This window comes from Crocodylus siamensis, chromosome 1, assembly GCF_052110815.1.
Source record: "Crocodylus siamensis isolate JL-2025a chromosome 1, ASM5211081v1, whole genome shotgun sequence".
NCBI classification, from domain to species: Eukaryota; Metazoa; Chordata; order Crocodylia; family Crocodylidae; genus Crocodylus; species Crocodylus siamensis.
The window spans coordinates 113,550,964-113,569,460 of NC_143395.1; the positions used below are offsets into that span (position 1 = coordinate 113,550,964).

At 39.9% G+C, this 18,497-nt stretch overlaps 1 protein-coding gene across 5 annotated transcripts in view; it reads left to right on the plus strand.

Annotated features, from left to right (window-relative positions):
• Positions 1-18,497, plus strand: part of UTRN (utrophin) — a 553,135-nt gene that overhangs the window by 508,236 nt on the left and 26,402 nt on the right. For 3 of the 5 annotated variants that reach the window (XM_090040990.1, XM_090040992.1, XM_090040989.1), the window contains 4 exons: positions 5,279-5,415; positions 7,502-7,540; positions 7,796-7,861; positions 10,433-10,498. In XM_090040990.1, coding sequence (XP_089897116.1) covers positions 5,279-5,415; positions 7,502-7,540; positions 7,796-7,861; positions 10,433-10,498 — 308 coding nt within the window. Of the gene's footprint in view, positions 1-5,278; positions 5,420-7,501; positions 7,541-7,795; positions 7,862-10,432; positions 10,499-18,497 lie in introns of those variants that run through there. The other 2 variants (XM_090040991.1, XM_090040993.1) reach the window with 2 other exon arrangements.

The window sequence follows — 18,497 nt, forward strand, 5'->3', positions numbered from 1 at the left end:
TTTTCCATCCACTACAGTTGGACTGAGCACAGTGCCTGATTTTACAGGCAGAGGGGTACAAAACCCAGTGGTAACAAAACTCACTCAATCCTTTCTAATCTGAACTTTTTGTAAAGCTCTGCATCAGTTATAGAGGCTGAACAGTGCTGTGGTGCTCTGTAAAGGCTTGCTTGGAATTGCTTATCTGGAATAATTCAGTAGTGGCTTTACTACTTGTGAGTAATGAGGCTGTCCTGAACCGTGGGGCAGTAGATCTTCTTGCAGTCCAACTGCATTTCATGTTCACATACAATATGATACTTTCCTCTAGTGCAATCTTTTACTCAATTTGTGCAGTATCTGGCAGAGTCAGCAACCCAGTTTGTTTGGTACTACTTAAATATGTGTTAATATACATGTCAAACATGCATAAGAGGGATATAGACAATAATACTTTATTTTCTATATCCCTTCTGTACATGTTTGACAGAGTGAGTCTTCTACTCTTTGTCTCATTCACTGTGTTCTATTCAATCTAGAAAGTGGCTGGTATCCATAACTTCCATTCTCCCTGGACATGCATATCATCTTCCTGAATAGACTTGTAAAATGCACGGTGCTCTGGAACAGGAGTGCAATTAGAGTGGCTAATGACTGAACTGATTGAAATATCTAAGTCTCTACCAGTGAATCCTTCCTTGGAGTCCCAAGGAGGGAGCATGTGTGCTCTCTCCTGTTGAAAACTCCAAGGAAACCAGGAAGCAGTATGATTAACAGCAAGAGTAGGAGTGCATGGGAAGGAAGGAGCAATACGCAGCTCCCTGCATCACCAAGAGAAACCTGAACAGATTACAATATAGAAGCTTACTTGAAATGTTGTCTTGAAAATATCATATTTACTTAAATCTAAAATGAGCCCCCCATCAGCATTTTAGATTCACATAAAAATGGTGGGCAGAGGAGGGCAGGCAGCTGCTGTGGCTCTGACTCTGGCCCTGATAAGTCTTTATCACCAGATTAGCAAAACAATGGCCTCTCTCCATTAGTTCAAACTTCTTAAACAGTTTACCAGCTGATCTGTTGATTAGCTCCAAAAGCATTGTTCTGCCTGCCTGTCCCAATAAAATTGGAGAGAGACACACACACAGATACCTCTCGGCATTAGCTAGCACACCACATGCCTAGGGCCCTGGGGCTGAGGGCCATGCTGTAGGAGATGGGAGGGGGGGATTTCCAGCTTGAGCAGCGAGGGGTGGAGTAGGGTATGAAGAAGCCAGTAGACCCTGCTATGCCTGCAAATCTGTGCCAGAGCTGCTAATCTCAGCCAGGGAGCAAAGGGGGCAGAGACCCCTGCCCAGCCCAGAGAGCATGCTGGGATACTGGGGGTGTCTGATTTAACTTAAACCAGCAAAGGGTCTGGGACAGACATTGCATAAATTGGTTTGACCCAAATCAGTTAAGTCTGATACTACATTCAACCAGGTTTATCTCAGACCGGTTTCAGCCATTTTCAGACTGGTTTATGTGCATTGAACATCTGTTTTGTTACAGGTTTAAACCTGTTTCTGATCACTTATGTGTAATGTCTGTCCCTAGCCTTATTGTCAGGCACAGCTCAGATCCAGCTTGGGCTGGATTCCCTCCCAGGCATGGAGCACATGGAAACTCTGTCTCCTGCCCAGCTAATCATCAGGACTGATACTTCTGCATGACCTAGGGATGAGCTTCCATGTGCTGTGCTCCAGGAGGGAGAGGGAACGGAGCCCGAGTACTGTCTGACAGTAAGGACTGGCGGGGAGAAGCAGAGACTGCAGGGAGCAGCAGGGGAGGGAGCAGAAGTTGGGGGGAGGGGGGACAGAGGCTGTTGGGAGCTGGGAGTGGGAGGGAGGCAAGGGAAGCAGAAGGCAAGGGGGCCACCTGACCACCCAGCCACTATTTTCCCTGCTACAACAGTGGGAGGAGGACACATTTAAGACAACCCTCTGATAATTAGATTCTATACCTGGAAAATTTTAAAATTTATAAATTTTTCATATACAGAATCCAATTATTGGGGAGTCATAAATTAAGGGTTGACTTAGATGAGTAAATATGGTACTGTCTGGGAATATTTGTGTGACACTAATGTGAATTATGATTCTAGGAGATGCTAAATGTTTTCAATCACTGGTGCATGAATACGTTCACTGGTATAGTGGTTTGGCCCAGTGTTTATTTATATGTTGTAGTAATACCATGGGGCAGGATGCTATTGTGCCTAGACACAGTACAAAACCACAGCAAAGAGAAGACTTGCAGGGCGATTCTAATGCTGTGCATAGCAAGCTATGCATCGGAGGGGATGGGAAACCACACCATGATTTTCAGTATCACTATATTATTGATGTTGTAGGAAAAGAATTGCAAAGCTGCTGATCTTTTAATTTAGATATTCAAGTTTGATTATAATAGTTCCATAGTAGTAGTTTTTTCCTGGTAAGCACTGTCTTCTTTCTGAAAAATTAGAACATCCAACATTATCATAGTTTCTTTTTACCTATATTCACAAGCTCTTTTTCAGTGTTTCCTGGCCTTTTGTTGTTTTAAAAATAAGTCTGACAAGGTTTAGATTGTTTTATTGGTTTTTAAGGTGTTATATCCATTTCAGTTTATTTGATGTATTATTCCGTTTGTTCCCGGTTGGGTATTGAAATGTACTGATGCTGACCTTTGTGTTATTCCATATTCTCCCCTCAAGACTTACAGTCACAGAGCTTTTTAGCCTTTTTGCATTGCAGCCAAAAAATGCAGCCTCATCTTTGTTGACTTGGTCATATTGAGGCAGTTGAGTCAAGACTGAAAAATATTTTTTGACTTAGTTTTCCACTGTGGATATGTTTGAGCTTCTGAAGTTGGTCTTGCTGTCATCGCTCTGGCTTTTGTGGAGTTGGCTTATTAGCGGAAGGAGCTGAGAAGCCATGTCATAAAGGAGCTGTACAAAACGATTGCTGTAGGTTTCAGTGCAAATTTTATCTGAGAGCTCCTCTTTGTCTCTTCTTTTGGCAGAAAAAAAAAGCCTCCTTGCACTCTAGGCTGCCATTTGAGTTGTATTGTATATTGCATTCACTTGTTTCTTCAGTGCAGCTTGCAAGGTGTGACTTATTCACAGTTAGTATAAAATATTCCCCCAACATACATATGATATCAGTATTTAGTGTGTTTCCTCTCTCCCTTGTCCCTTGATCAAATTGATCCTTTTAAAGAATTAAGCCAGGCTGTCATGCCAAATGGAAGGGTCTCCCAGAAGAACAGTTTGGCAAATTAAAAGGTATTTGTTTTTATAATGCACAAGAATTAGAAGTTCAGTTTATTGGCCTTGTAGCAGAGTCCCATCTGTCCAGGTTATTTAGTGTGAAAATAGGTAACCCTTTTAGATTTGAGTTCATTGTTCAGACCATCAGTGAGTACAGCAGATGCTTTCTGTAATGATCTTGTGAAGTCCTTTCATAAGCCCAGCTGCTTTCAATTTTGGGGGGTTTGCACACCTTAGAATTACAAAATTTGCTTGCTTCTCTACTGCTCATTGTACCCTTTGTTGTTCTTCAACGTCCTATGCAAAAACTGTTTCCAACACACATGGCTGTGTTGCATTTAATCATTTGATGTTTCATAAAAAAGATATAATGGCATATTCAGGTTGATTTACATTAAAATACTTACACAGGTGGGATGGGGAGATACATATTTTCACAATGGAAAGTAAAATGCCAGAAAGGTTTGCCTGACTGACTCTGAAGTTGCCATAGTACTTAATGGAAAAAAATTGCAAGATTGAAAAATCTTTCATAGCTCTGCTTTTACTGGGGATGCCTATCAGCTTTAGCAGCACTTTATGCTGACATGCTTCTCCAAAAATAGAATGTATAGAAATTTGGTGATACCATATATTATGCTGGTTCATTTAATTGTATTTTGTGGGTGGATGAGTAGGAGAGAGAAACCTGAAAAATAATGGTTTGGAAAGCCTTTCTAGTATGTGGGCCAATGGATTTCATTGCAGCCTTCAATGAACAGCTGATACTGGAAGGAAATGGTCATTTTGATTTTGAAGTACAGTTAAAAGAATGCTGAAAATGTGACAAGTGGACCAGATGGGAACAGTATAAGTTTTTTAAAAAATCTGCTATTCCTTCCCTCTAGTTTTGGGTTTTTATTTTTTGGGGATTGGGGGGGAAGAATATTCATTCTTATACAACACCTAAAAAGTGTTTTTGTGTTTCCTTTCTTGCTTTTGTACCAAATGTTTAATAGGGAAAAATATTGATATGTTTGTAAAGGATAGCATCAGTGGAGAGAGAAGAACTGGCTTCTCTGATGTCAGTGCTGACTGTCACTTTGCATGTTTAGGCTTTAGGCATCTCATAGGTAGCATAGGTGTGGGAGTCAGGAGGCCAGAAAGCTTTTTTGGTTGTCAAGTGACCTGCTATATGGTCATGGACAAATCACTTCATTACCCCTGTTTCCCTTTTTACTCTTTGGCTGGCTGGTCTATTTATTATCTCTTCCTATAATACCCAATACTGTAGAATTTTATTTCTAGTTGTAACCTCAGGGTACTATTACAGTACAAGTAATAAATAGGATTAGATCAGGTAACCTGAGGAGAAGGCATCACTAGTGGAAATAGTGCAGGAAGGGGTGCCTTAATTGTTTGGTAGATAATACCTTTTTAAGGCAATATTAAATCAATCACGATGAGTAGGCAATCTACTGATACTTCATTTCAGTCATCTGTCTCCTACGGTACTTTTTCAAAGCCAGGGTAGGAAGAAGGGTATTGGCACTTATTTTATGAATTGAATCAATAGAATATACTTCCTTACCAACACTCATATAAAGGAAAATGAATCAAAGAGGCTAGTGTTCTTGTGCTCCAGAATAGGTGCTAGTTAAGTGAATGCTTTCCTTTTTTTGCAAACACATTGGTTATAGTTCTGAATAAATCAACTTTTCCTTTTTTAAATTTGTATATAATTTCATGGGCCCATTTTTAGTTACTTTATATTTTAGAAAATAACTGATAATGAAACATTATTATGAGGTTTAAGTACTGCTGAATTGTCAAGCTAGCATAAGAGAATTTAGAAATGTGTATTTCCACTATTTCTGCTACACATTTCAGCATTGTCAGCCCTTAAAATCACCAGCATTTAGAAGTTCTTTTGTGTATGAGTGTCATCTCTTCCAATGTCATTTAAGCATCCATATAGCCCAGTGCCAGTTAGAAGTGTTTACTAATATTATTCTTCTAAAATTTTAGACAACATCTGGAGAAGATGTGCGGGACTTCACTAAGGTGCTAAAGAACAAGTTCCGATCAAAGAAGTATTTTGCTAAACACCCGCGACTTGGCTACCTACCAGTGCAAACAGTTCTTGAAGGCGATAATTTGGAAACGTAAGTTTGAATATGGGCAACGTGAGGTTTACCAGTTCTTTTGTTCATTCCTTCATTCTTTTTTATAGCTAGATAGATAGAGTCTACCACCACCGTGGATATCTAAATGAGGGAGTATCTTCTTCGAACCATTTTTATACAATTTATTTTGCACACAACCTATTTATAAATATGAAGTTCCTCTTCTAGAGATGTTCGGATTTTTTTTACTTGCCTTAGCAAACCAGATTTAATAATGGTTACTCTTAGAAAAAAATTAAGACGCACCAGTAAGATAAGACTCATTCTATTGATTGACTTTTCCTGACATCCTGGAATTTCAGGTCGGAGTAGAATTGTTTATCATGTTTATAGGACAGTATGAACAGGACTTCAGAAAGTGAATGAAAACTTCCTGTGCAGGGAGGTGAAAAAAAGAAAGAACCTTAAGGCTAAGCACAGATATTCAGGGAGGTTAGGGGGGAGATTAGATCTTGTTCAAAATGGCCACCTGATCTAAGATAAGTCAGGATGGGGTAGCTAGCAGGGGCATTGGGGGAATGGGGCCAGGCAGGGCTGGGGGATGGATTGGTGGGATCAGGGATGCAGGTGGCATCTGCAGGGGGTACCTGGCATACAGGAGGGTTTGGTGGGATTGGGGAAGCTTGCTGGGTCCACTGGGACATTTGGGGAGGACCAGGGGCAATTTTTGGCTGCTCTGTAACCCCTGGAAAACCCCTCCCCCACCCCACCCCTTGCACCGGGACTTACTTCCTCAGCTTCTGGCATCAGTGAGTGCTGATAAAACTGGTGGCACCCAGAGCAGCCTTCAGGATGAGGGCTAGGGAGGCTGGCTGGTCTAAGGTGGGGAGGGGGAGGGCAAAGGGCCAGGGAGCTGAAAATAGTGGTGGGTAGGAGGGGAGAGGTGAAAAGTGCAGCCCTGGGCCTGGGGCTGGGGCTAGGGCTGCATAGGTAACTATACAGAAGTTCCATGACTGTGTCTAACCTAGATCGAGTGAGTCTGATACTACATCAGTCCCAGTCTCGATTAATAGATTTATAGATTGTAAAGCTGTAAAGGACCTTGGAAGATCATCGGGTCCAGCCCCCTGCACCAAGATGACTGGGGGGTCATCTTAGACTGGAATTTTTACACCGGTCTGTGTGCTCAGAACTTCTGTGCAGTAATGGGTTTAGATGATTTCCGGTCACTGAGACCGGGTCGGAGTGTAAGATCCATACCAGGGTGAGCTAAGTTGCATCAGGTGATCATTTTGAACCATATTTAACCTCCCCCTATCTCTTGTGAATGTCTGCACTTAGCCCAAGAAATGAAGGTACACATTTAAATGGCAAAGTATATATCAGGATTTTAGTTTGGTGCCAGCTTTCAAATGTCATTATTTCTTGCATAAGAAGTCTTAAACTAATGCTTATTAAATAAACAAACAAACAAAGCAAGTTGCTTTGCCATAACCAGATGCTGCCAATCTTGCCAAGTTTTGGGACAGCAGGGAAAGATGTCTGTTTATCCAGCTATGTGGGAGGCGTATATATGGTTTGCTTACATAACGTTGCTGTAGTCAGTGCTGTTCATACTTCCCTTTCATAAGCAATAACACATCCATAAATATTTTCTCTTTAAAAGAATCATCAATCACGTCATAGAGTACTTGCTTGCATTTCCTATTTGATGTTCAGTCAAAAAATAAGCTTTCCATATAGTGGCATTAACCTTCTTTTTGCATTTTAATTTTTTTTCCTGCAAGGATGCACTTTTATAAGTTCACTTTCATCAATAGGCTTAATCAATAGTCCCAGCACTTAAAGAAAAAAAGTCTAAACCTAAGATTACATCTGTGATGCTGTTTTGTATTTTTTGATACTGTTAATGCATTTTAACATCCTTTGTATCAGTTAATCTCCTGTCTTCTACATGGCACATTGCAGTCTGTGTAGCTGCTGCTTTTCTGTCATACTTGTTGCTGATGTAAAACATCTGGGTATGCTGATGGTTAGATAGTTTGTGCTTTTTCACCTTTCTATTACTACAGTAGCATTAAAGTTTTTGTTCTGTCGTTTCCTTCTCTTTTTTTCTTCCCTGCAGTCCTATCACACTCATCAGTATGTGGCCAGAACAGTATGAGTGAGTATGCACAACCCCTGTGTCTGGAAAGCTAATATGCTGACTGTTCCCTTAAAGCTGAATAGTGGCTGGCCTGTTTGTTTAACCTGCTGCATGCAGCTGGCTAAAACTCTCCTAACGTTCTTTTTAAACAAACAAATGAAATAAAACCCCTTTTTTATCAGTCTAATATATTCAAAGAAACACTTCTCTTGCCCTGTAATTTGAGTATGTTAGACACTCTTAAAATTATGTTTGATTATTTTCTCTTAATAGCCCTTCCCAGTCTCCACAGCTATTTCATGATGACACACACTCCAGGATAGAGCAGTATGCTACCAGGTAAGAGACATACAGACTTCATATGGCTGTCACCTTATATAACATCCCACTATGTTTTGATCCCTGCTGAGTTGAATATATTTCATGCTAAGTGGACATTTTTTATTGGAGAGGGAAGAACGGCTTCTCTAAACCCAAGGTTAAATTGCATCTTTGGGAGCTCAAGAGTTATCCAGGCTAAAATTTGATGCATCTGCTTCATTCAGTATCATTAAACCTGTCATCAGTCAAGATGGACTGGATAGTAGTATAGCATTACTCTGAGGTGTTACTAGAACATTAGCATCCTTCTGTTTTGTCTTCCTGTGTCTTACCTCTGATGTGACTCATCATCATACATAAACCCACTACAGGATAAATACTACTTCTTTAGCCACATGTATTATTCATTTTGACTTCAGTGGCTAAACTAATACTAGTAATTGACAGTGAACTTTAGAGGAGGGCAAAATAATTAAGAAATAAAGTGACTTCTAATTTGTTCTTCAAACAAACTGAGACTGTATGGAGTTCAGTTGCATCTGTTTTTTTAGGTCAGGGTAAATGGTATATTAGTCTTCAGAATAAACTCCCAAAAAATGCAGTAATCTCAGGCTTGAGTCATGTAAAAAGTAGATGAGACATAGCTCTTAATACTTCTTTGGGGAACAGTCTCAAATCAGCCATGGAAAAGGATAAAGTGACTTTGTCTCAAGTGTCTTGAAATTCTAAGAGATTTCTGTATGGTACATGCTATCTCCTTTGGGAAAGAATTGCTGACAACTGTTAGTAAATATATGGTATATTTTTTACCAGAAATTTGTCTTGGCGTAGTTCATAACTCTTGGGGACATAATATCATTTGTTACAGATGCTTTCTTAGAGCCACTTGAGGCAAAAATTGTATTTCCACGTTAAACAGTGATATTTCATTCCAAATCAAATTTGTGAATTGTCATAAATATGAGACATATAAATATGATTCTCTTTCCACCCTTCACTCTGAAGACAATTTGGGGTTAGCACCCTAGCACATCTTTTTAAGACAAAGTGACTTGACTGCCTGGATACGCTCAATTCCACATTGTTTATGGACAGTCCTTTTCTCTCTGGCCAGGACAACTGGGAAGTTGAGCACTGGTCAAAAATACTCCAGAGCCTCTCTGGAGGTTTGTGATTACAATTTACCTTCAAACAGCAGAGAAGCTGATTTATACCTAAAACAGTATCTTCCACATTTTGCTTTAGACCACTTTTGTTGTGGTTCCCAGTCTACCCAAATTTCATTTCTGTAGCTTTAAAAGAGAAATGCAAAGCATGTATTTACTATGCCAGACTGCTTGATGCTGACTGTCTTGCCATTACATTATTTATCTGCAAGTACCATAAAGGAAAAAAAAAAGACAGCTTCAAAACCATTTTAAAAACAGCTTAGCTGTATGGGCAAATTCAAACAGAAACGCAACAATTACCCATACAAAATGGATAAATTAACACTCAAGATGTTACCTGATACCAGTGACAACTTCATAATTTTCATTTGACAGTTAACATGTTTGGTCCTTCTCCTGTAACCATCAACAGCAAAGCATCTTATTAAGGGCTAAAACTGTAAAATAACTAATTGCATGGAACAGATGCCATTTATGTAGAGAAAAGAGCTTCTCTGTTTTTGGTACTTATGCAGAATTTAGATTTTATTTCCACCTGTGTAGCTATACTTGCCCTGCATTTCCCTGCAAAACATGCTCAGAAGCCTCCCTTCTGCCCACACATGGTCCATGGGGAAAAAATATACAAGTTGGTGTGTAATAGCCAGTAAATCCCCAGAAGTGTGGTCAGAATAAAACTGACTAGTGACTGCTTGGGGCCAAAGGAGCAGGAGAATGATGGCCCTTCCACCTTTTAACTTATTAGCCTGTGGGTTAGTCACTTAACTCAGGAGTCACAGACCCAGCTTTTGGAAGCAGGGAATGATTTTGGACTCACACTTCCCAGCAAAGTGCATCATGCCATGGGCTAGATATTGCCCAGCTCACTCTCCAACCCTTCTCTTGAAACTGGTCTGCTGAAGAGCCAAGAGGAGGAAAAGTGTGGTCAGTGGGGAGGACACTTCCTTGAAAGAAAAAGGACCCCTAGGGCCCCTGCCCCGGCTGCCAGTGATGCATACTAGGATTGCTGCAGTCTAATTTAATGCAAGTTGTAAATTGTCTGTATAGTCTCTAGGTGCCTTGGAGTTGCCTAGAATCTTGGAAATTACAGAAGGCCTACATTTTATTCTTTATCCTTAGAGAGAGAATGGTTTACAGGTTTCAGTACATCTTATGAATACTCCTTACATGGAGAAAGAGGGAATTTCAGTTTTTGTAGGTCTTTTGTTTCACTGTATTTTTAATTATGTTAAAAACCTGAAGCCCCTATCATTGATTATAGCGTAAGTTAAAGTCATCATTCAGCTAGGTTCTCTCTCTGTGTGAACAACCAGTGACTTAAGAACTTAGACCCATCACCTGTTACAACCAGATCTGAAGCATTTTAGGTACTAGTCTGATCTCTATGGTTTCCCATAGTCACGTTGCCCCTTTTTTTCAGGCTGGCCCAAATGGAAAGGACAAATGGCTCTTTGGTCACAGATAGCAGCTCTACCACAGGAAGTGTGTAAGTAAATCATAGAATTAGAGCAACTGGGGGAGGCCAGCTCTCTAGTATAATCTTCATTGTTTGCAACACTGAATTTTAGATCCAGTTAAAGAGAATAATCAGGACACTAAAAACACTTACATAAATTTCATGCTTCCAGAAAGTAATGGCATAAACTGGCAATATTTATTTAGCTGGAGGCATCATTTAGGCTGTGTACAGGCATTGGTTTTTCCTGGGAGAAACCACGAGTGTACAGATGTTCAGGATTTTTCTCCCATAATAAAAATGGCTGCTCCAAGAGAGAAATAACTTAGGAACAATCAGGGTTAAATCACTCCTAAGAGAGTTTCTCCTGGAAGAGGAAACATCTGTACACCCAGGTCCTGTGCACTACTGCTGTTCTCTCTCCTACACATGCTGAGATGTGTGCATAGGGTCCCTCTGGCTGTGCAGTGTCAGCACTGAAGGCTCTCTGCTCTTCAGGGACTCAGCACTCAAATGTGTATTTAGGTGTCCCCAGAAAAGTGTTTCTACCAGAAGATGGCAAACTTCTTTGGGTAGATATGATATCTTTTATTAGACCACCTGAGTAGCTGGGGAAAAAAGTTCTTTGCAAGCTTTCGAGCACAAGCGCCCTTCTTCAGGCATAGGAATGGAGATCTCAGAACAGCAGAGGCACCCTATACCTGACAAAGGGTGCTTGTGCCCGAAAGCTTGCAAAGAACCTTTTTTCTAGCCACTCAGTTGGTCTAATAAAAGATATCACATCTACTCAAAGAAGCTTGCCTGCCTATGTCCTTAGACCAACACAGCTACAACCAAAAACTCTACCAGAAGCACAAACCTGGGAGAATTCTCCCAGATTCCTTGAACTTGCATATGCAGCCTTAGCGAAGTGAGCAGTTCTTCTCCAAGAAATCAAGTCACTTCAACTGGAAGAAAAGCCCGTATAAAGTCATTTAAATCTGTGTTTCTTTCCCAGCTTTATCCATTAATTTGAAAGCAAAATGTATTCGGTGAGGTAATATAGGGTGCTGGAACAGTCTTGTTACGTATGCTTATGTTTCCATTCTTCATTTTTAGCTGCCATTGGCCCATCTGCCCTTAGAGATAAATATAAAAAAAAATGCTTTTATTGATTTATTATTTTGTATATATTACTGTCATTTAATATTATTTAATATATTACTTTACTATAATATTATGTTTTAAATAAGCGAATGACGAAATTATTGCAGGACGTATAGGATAGTTTGCTTGTAAAAAGGATTTGAGATATTTTTTTCTTATCAAAAGAAAAATACTACTGATTTTTTTTTAATGGATTGTGTGATTTACTTTCCACCATTTAAAACATGTTTTTCATATATTCTGGTTTTCTCCACCAATACCTAAATCATGAGTTTTATGAACTAAATCAGTTTAAGAGGATAGATCTAGCGGTTGAATTTGTTTGTAATGCTTTTGATTCTTGCAAGGGAAAGATAAAGAGGTGTTTTACTTTAAAATGCATGTATTTATTCTTTCAAAATATAATATATTATGGTTATTTCAAATAATTTGTTTTTCAAGGTACATTTAAGCTAACTTTTAAGTTATCTGACCTGTTCTGGCCTCCGTAATAATGAGGTCATACACTATTGACATGAAGCCAAGCAGCCCTTTTGATTCATGTGAAAAAAATCACAAGTGCATTACCATTTGATCTCTGTACAGGGAAAGTGAACTGCTCATACACTTGGTTCAGCTGTTTATTTATTTAATTTATCAAATCAGGTGAAGAAGCAAGAACTACATACATTGTAATCTAAATCAATGTGTGCATATCACCTGTCAACTTAATTGGTAGTCATTTGATTATCATTAATTATCAATCAAAGTCAAACAGCTTTTAAACCTTTACATTTCATGGATATAAAATTATCTGCAAGTTTCATAATACAAGATAATTCAGTATGTTTACCATGCTGCGTGTACTAGGTGGACTTTAAAATTTGAGTCTTGGTCCTGTAGGCAGTGTAATAAAAAGGGACTGATAGATAAAATAAGTGAAATGTGTGGTCACACATTTCCCAAAGTAGAGCCACAGGTATTGAGAAAGGCAGCAACATTTGCTCTTTTCTTTCCAGTTGCATCCCAGTGCTGTTTGCAGATGTTTCTCAGGCTTTTATTGAAATGTGCCTGAAGAATTAGGATCCAGATTTCAATGCCTAAAACATTCAGAGGTGTATTGATTCAGAGTTCTGGCTGGGCCCGTTACATACATGGCAATGAAAGTCAGATTCACCCAGAATTACCACCCCTTGACCCATCACTCCCTTCCCCCCACCCCCAAAGTAGCTGAGGAATTGGGAATCTGGATATTTGGTTTAGGACATGATTCAGACTTAAATGTGTTAATAGTTTGAGTGAAGTACAGGTGGATGCAAATAAACTAAACTTTATAGGGAGTTTATCCTTTAGGTCCACATTTTTCAGTTTGTGTCTTAATGTATTTGGGCAAAATCCCATTTTCTTAAAGCACTTTGTTGCACTTCAGGGAATAATTACTGATCTGGAAATCAAGTTCTGAGCATCTCATAATCAGGCTTTCTTCTGTGATGTTATTTTATCAGTTCCTGAGAGTCCTTCAGTTTATTGCAAACCTGTAATAGGGACAAAGTCACATTTAATACTGGAAAGCTGCTACATCTGTCTTGTCTGCTTAACCTTCTTATTAACAAACTTGTTAACACATTTCATGCTCAAAAGAGCTTATATAAGAAGACTTCTGGATTTGAATGACAATGGGAAAATTTCAGCCATCAGTTAAATAGCAGAAGAGATTTGGCAGCAATATCTGGAGCGTGCTGTAAGCTTAACTGGTTGTTTCACAGAATTTCTGTTTCCTCCTTATTTCTCACTCTGACTTTGTTATTCCAAACTTACTATGATTTTCCCTTCTCTAAAACTCTGTTCTCCTAAACTCATGTATCTTGAACTTCATTAAAATAAACATTTTCCTTGATTAAACCCTATTGGCTGAAAGCATGGAAGATCTTTTGTGCCAAAACCTCCCTAATGTAAACACAGTATTTTGATGTTAATATTTTAAAAGAGGGGAATTTTTTCACTACATGTCCCTTACCACATGTTTTGGAAGAAAATTCTAAGCATTTGGACAATCCTGCTATCTTAAATTTTATGGGTAAATTTTGTTTTAGCAAATACATATAAAACTAATGGATGTTTATTTTTAAACTAGATTGATCTTTGATGAATATAAAGTGAAAATGATTGGGGAAAAAATATTCTTTGTTCTCATAGAGACCCTGGTCTTCCAGCTTGAGAAACACTCATTTATTTTAATTAAAAGAAAATGAATATTGTTGGGAAAACAGAATGTATACTTGTGTACTAAAGTATTGTGATAATGGAATATAATGATCAGTGTGAAGCAATGGGCCAAATCTTAATATAGTATTACAAAGTTTTGATTTATGTTGACATAATCTCTAATTTTTAGACTTTTGTGAAATGAAAAATGTTAAGATTCATAATGCAGGTAATTTTCTGCATTAAGCCTCCTTGTCAAATCCACCAGGACATTTTATGTAATAGAGATGTGTGCTAGAATTATTTAGAACATACAGTTCTTATAATAATGATACCTGTTTCATTGACCTCTTCCCTGCCAGCCTCCTACTCTGCCTGCTATATTGCTGAATGGTATTTGCACTTTACTGAAAAGCATCTTACCTGAGAAATTCAGCAGCACAGCCAGTAGGAGTTTCCTCAGTGTATAATGCTTAAATCATTTAATAGCACTTATGCATCTGACAAACATCAAGTTAGAGTAAGAAATTAATTTTAGTTTGTAATCAAATCAAGAAAAGAATAGAGAAGGAAAAGTAAAAGGGGGGAGAGAAGTTTGAAAATCCTGTTGAACCTTCAGGGTTTTGATATTTCTTGGGGCACCGCTAAGTTAAAAAACAGTTTCTGCAGGCTGGAATATGTGATGTGTAATACGAGAGCCACAATGAAAATGAAAACAGGGGAATGTAATTACCACAAGCACATCCAACTTATAGCATACAATTTAATTTATTATCTGCTTCTCTTAATCAAATAGAATCAAGAATACACAAGGGCACAGGACGAGTCTGTCAGAAAATTGGATCTTTTTTTTAACAGCTTCTGAAAGTCATGGATAACTGCACTCACTTGCCCTTTGCTCCCCACACTCCTTTTCATGTAATAGAACCATATCCCTATTTGAACACACACACACACACACACACACACACACACACACACACACACACACACACACACACACACACACACACACACACACACACACACTTTAAGTGCAGATCTCCATGGGGTTTTTCCCTGTGATGCCTCTCTTGAGTCTTACTTTCCTACAGGTCTTTTTATATAGCCTCGTTAGTGTTGTGATTTTGCTACCTGCGGAGGTACTAAACACTTATCTGCTGTGGTCTGATGTACCATTCCTTTTCATATTTCTTCCTTGGACCCTATGTAGGCTGAAAATCTTTAGGGAACTAACTCCTGAAATAGAATAAAGAATTAATTTTTCAATACAGTGCTCTTACTCTGGTTGCTGCTTACCATCTTCCATCAGTTCTGGGGAAGAAAGAGTGCTAGATTTACAGTATGAAAATACCTTTTGCTGGAGTGCTTTTGCTATCTCCTTGTCTTGTAGGTCACCATGAAGCCCTGTGTTGGAACTTCTGAGCTAGAAATAGATCTGTCTTAATTACTGTCATGAGATTTGTTAGTGTAGATGCAAGGTCCTGTCTTTCAGATAGATAATTTGGCAAGACAGACAGAAGGCAGGAGAGAGACTCTGGGCAAAGATTTATTTTTTCCCCCTTAAATATATTTCTTCCTTTTTTCAGGCGATCATCGATAGGGAATTCTATCAGTCACTGAGTATGTTGCTTAAATGGACAAATCACCAATCTTTGTCCTCTGTGTTGCATGTGAGATTGGCACAGTGAGAGAGAAAGGGTACTGTTTGCTCCATATTGAATTAATATGGTTGTGGATTCTGAAATAAGAAAATAAGTAAAGTTCTTCATGGACAGTTTGTATTTAACGTCATCCACACACCAGCTAGTGGCAGTGCAGTGAAGAAGCCATGAGCAATTATTTTCAAATTAAACTTTCTAGTTGTTTATAAATCTTCTGGTAAAAATATGCAGGTTAAACAGAACACTGAGCTTTGACAGAATTTAATCATGTAAGATCTGAGCTTTGTGAACACTTCAAAAAGTGCTATTTTAGGTATTCAATCTAACTTTGTTTAATGAACAAGTCTAATTTAGACAAGGCTTTCGGTATCTATTTCAAAGCTGATTAATCAACCTGAAATATTTGATACTGTATATCTCCTGAACTTGTCTCCCTTAAGATGAGAATGTCCCTTGAACAGTATTTAAGGAGCAACCTTCGTTGCAATGGGTGCTTTTTTTTCAAGGTGGTCAGTGAAACGCATGGACAAGCTATGTTAGGACAAAATACGTTAGGACCTGTTCCAAACTTCCAATAACTACAATAGCCTTTGAAGTAGGTTATTAGTTTGTAACTAAGTCATTAGTTAGTAACAGAACAAGCAAATGAGAGTTTCATCAAGATCATTTAATTTGCTCCAAGCATAAAAAAATCAGGAGCTTGTTCTTCCAGATAAGAAAAAAAAACCCTGTTCTTTGTCTTCATTGGCTGACTTTGTTCATCAGCTTTCTCTTTTTGTCTTTGAAGGATTTAAAAGCACACACAGTCCCAAATAAGTATGTGTATATTAAGTGGAAATAATATATAAATGTCTTATTCTTTATTGGTTTGCCTGTAAAGATAAAGACCAGGGCAGCAATCACGTTGTCATATATTTTCAAGGGAACAGTTGCTAAAGATAATATAGGAATCACACGTAGGAATGAGTGCATACCATTTTGATTCAGCTTGAGAGTAGATGCTTTCAACAGCAACTTTCTTTCAGTTTTCACTTTAAGCTTCAGTAAGCTTAATAATTTATAACAAGAACCTACTGGAGAGACAATTACACAAATGGGGAGTATAGTGTGAAGGAGCTTCTCATCTGCTACTCTTGTAGCTAACTTTGTACCATAAATGAGCACATGTGCAGAGAAATACTGTAAATTGGAATGAAAGACAAGACCATCATCAGAGATGAATTGTTAGTTTTTTTTCACTTATAATGCATATTCATTAGGCAATACTTAATGATGAAACTTTATTTTCACATCTAAATGACAAATCAAAGTGTAGAATCCCATCTAATGACTTATGATACTGAGTAGAGAAGTGTTTCCGTATTAGTCTAACTTACAGAATCATAGAATCAATGAGTGGGAAGGGACCTAGACACATCATCTAGTCCGACCCCCTGTCATGGGCAGGAAGGAGCACTGGGGGTGGAAGGGGTCATAAGACCCCAGCCAGGTGCCTATCCAGACTCCTCTTGAAGTTTTCCAGGGAAGGTGAGAGCACCACCTCTCTGGAAAGCCTATTCCAGGCTCTGGCCACCCTTACAGTGAAGTAGTTCTTCCTAATGTCTAACCTAAACCTATCCTCCCTCATCTTGTGGCCATTGTTCCTGGTGACTCCAAGGGGGGCCCTGGTGAACAAACTTTCCCCGAGTCCCTGCTGGTGGCTCCTGATAAAGTTGCAGGAGCCACAAGATCCCCCCTCAGTCTCCTCTTGCAGAGACTGAAGAGATTCAGGTCCCTCAGCCTCTCATAGGGCTGGCCACAGAGGCCCTCAACCATATGAGTGGTCTCCTCTGGACCCTCTCCAGGTTCTCCATGTCCCTGGGGCCTGGGCACAGCCGCATGGAGCAGAACAGCAGTGTGTGGCACTGCTCAGAGCCATCAAGCAGCGGGTAGGACAGCTGCAGCTGGACTCATGTCCCGATGCTAGGATGGAGCTGCTGCCAGGACAGAACTAGTGGGGCAGGCAGGGACTGCGGGTCAGAGTGAGGAGCAAGGGCTGGGGCAGCACACTGGCATATCAGTGCTGTTCAGCGCCCCACATCCTGGTGAGCAAAAGGGGCAGGGGCAGCTCTGATTTTTCTATGATTAAAAAAACCCAAAAGCAAACACCAAAGTGTATAGATATTTAGAATTTGTTTTATTATGATGATAGAGGCATTGGTAGGCTTCCAAAATGCTTTAAACTTGTAAATATATCAACAAAACATTGCTGAACTGACCTCTCTCTATATAGCGATATTTCATGTTAATCATGGAAGATCATGGATTTTGGGTATTGTAATGTGAGAATTTGGGGTTTTTATCAGAGATTTTGCAATTTTCAAACGGAACACCAAGATCCCTTCTGGTGAGGCAAGTGGCAGGACCCAGGCAGAGGAGCCTACCCAGGACCAGCACTGGGGATCCAGCTGGAAGGCAGATGAGGTGGCTGACCTCCTGGCCATTTGGGGCCAGGAGGACATGCTTTGACAGTTTGAAGTGGGCCACCACAAGGAGTACATCTGCCCAGATGGCAGAGCGGGGACATGACAACAGTGCCGCCTGAAGATCCACTGGCAGCTGGCTGAGGAGTGCAGGTGGCTCTGCTGCAGTGCCCAAACCACAGCTCAGGTAGCCTTGTGGTCCCTGTCTAGGTCTGGCAGGAACGCAGCCATGGGGCCTCAGGTTCAAGGGGGCAGATGCTGTCTCAGGTGACAGCAGGTCACAGCCAGGCAGCAGCCTTCACTGCCAGAGTGATACAGTGGGTAGAGGGTGCAGGGGCCACTCCAGGGTTGGGCTGGTTCAGCAGTCCAGTTGGCACAAGGGGCTAGTGTCCCCAGATACCAACTGGCCGGGCCTCAGAAAATCCTGAGGGCAAGTAACCCTGAGCTGCCCACTACGGCACCTTTTTATACCACTGGGGCCAGCACCTGGAGCCTGTAGCTCCTCCTGGCTGAAGATCTGGGAGGAGCTGGACAGGGCCAGTGTTCCTCAAGTGGCGTAATTTGCCCCGCACC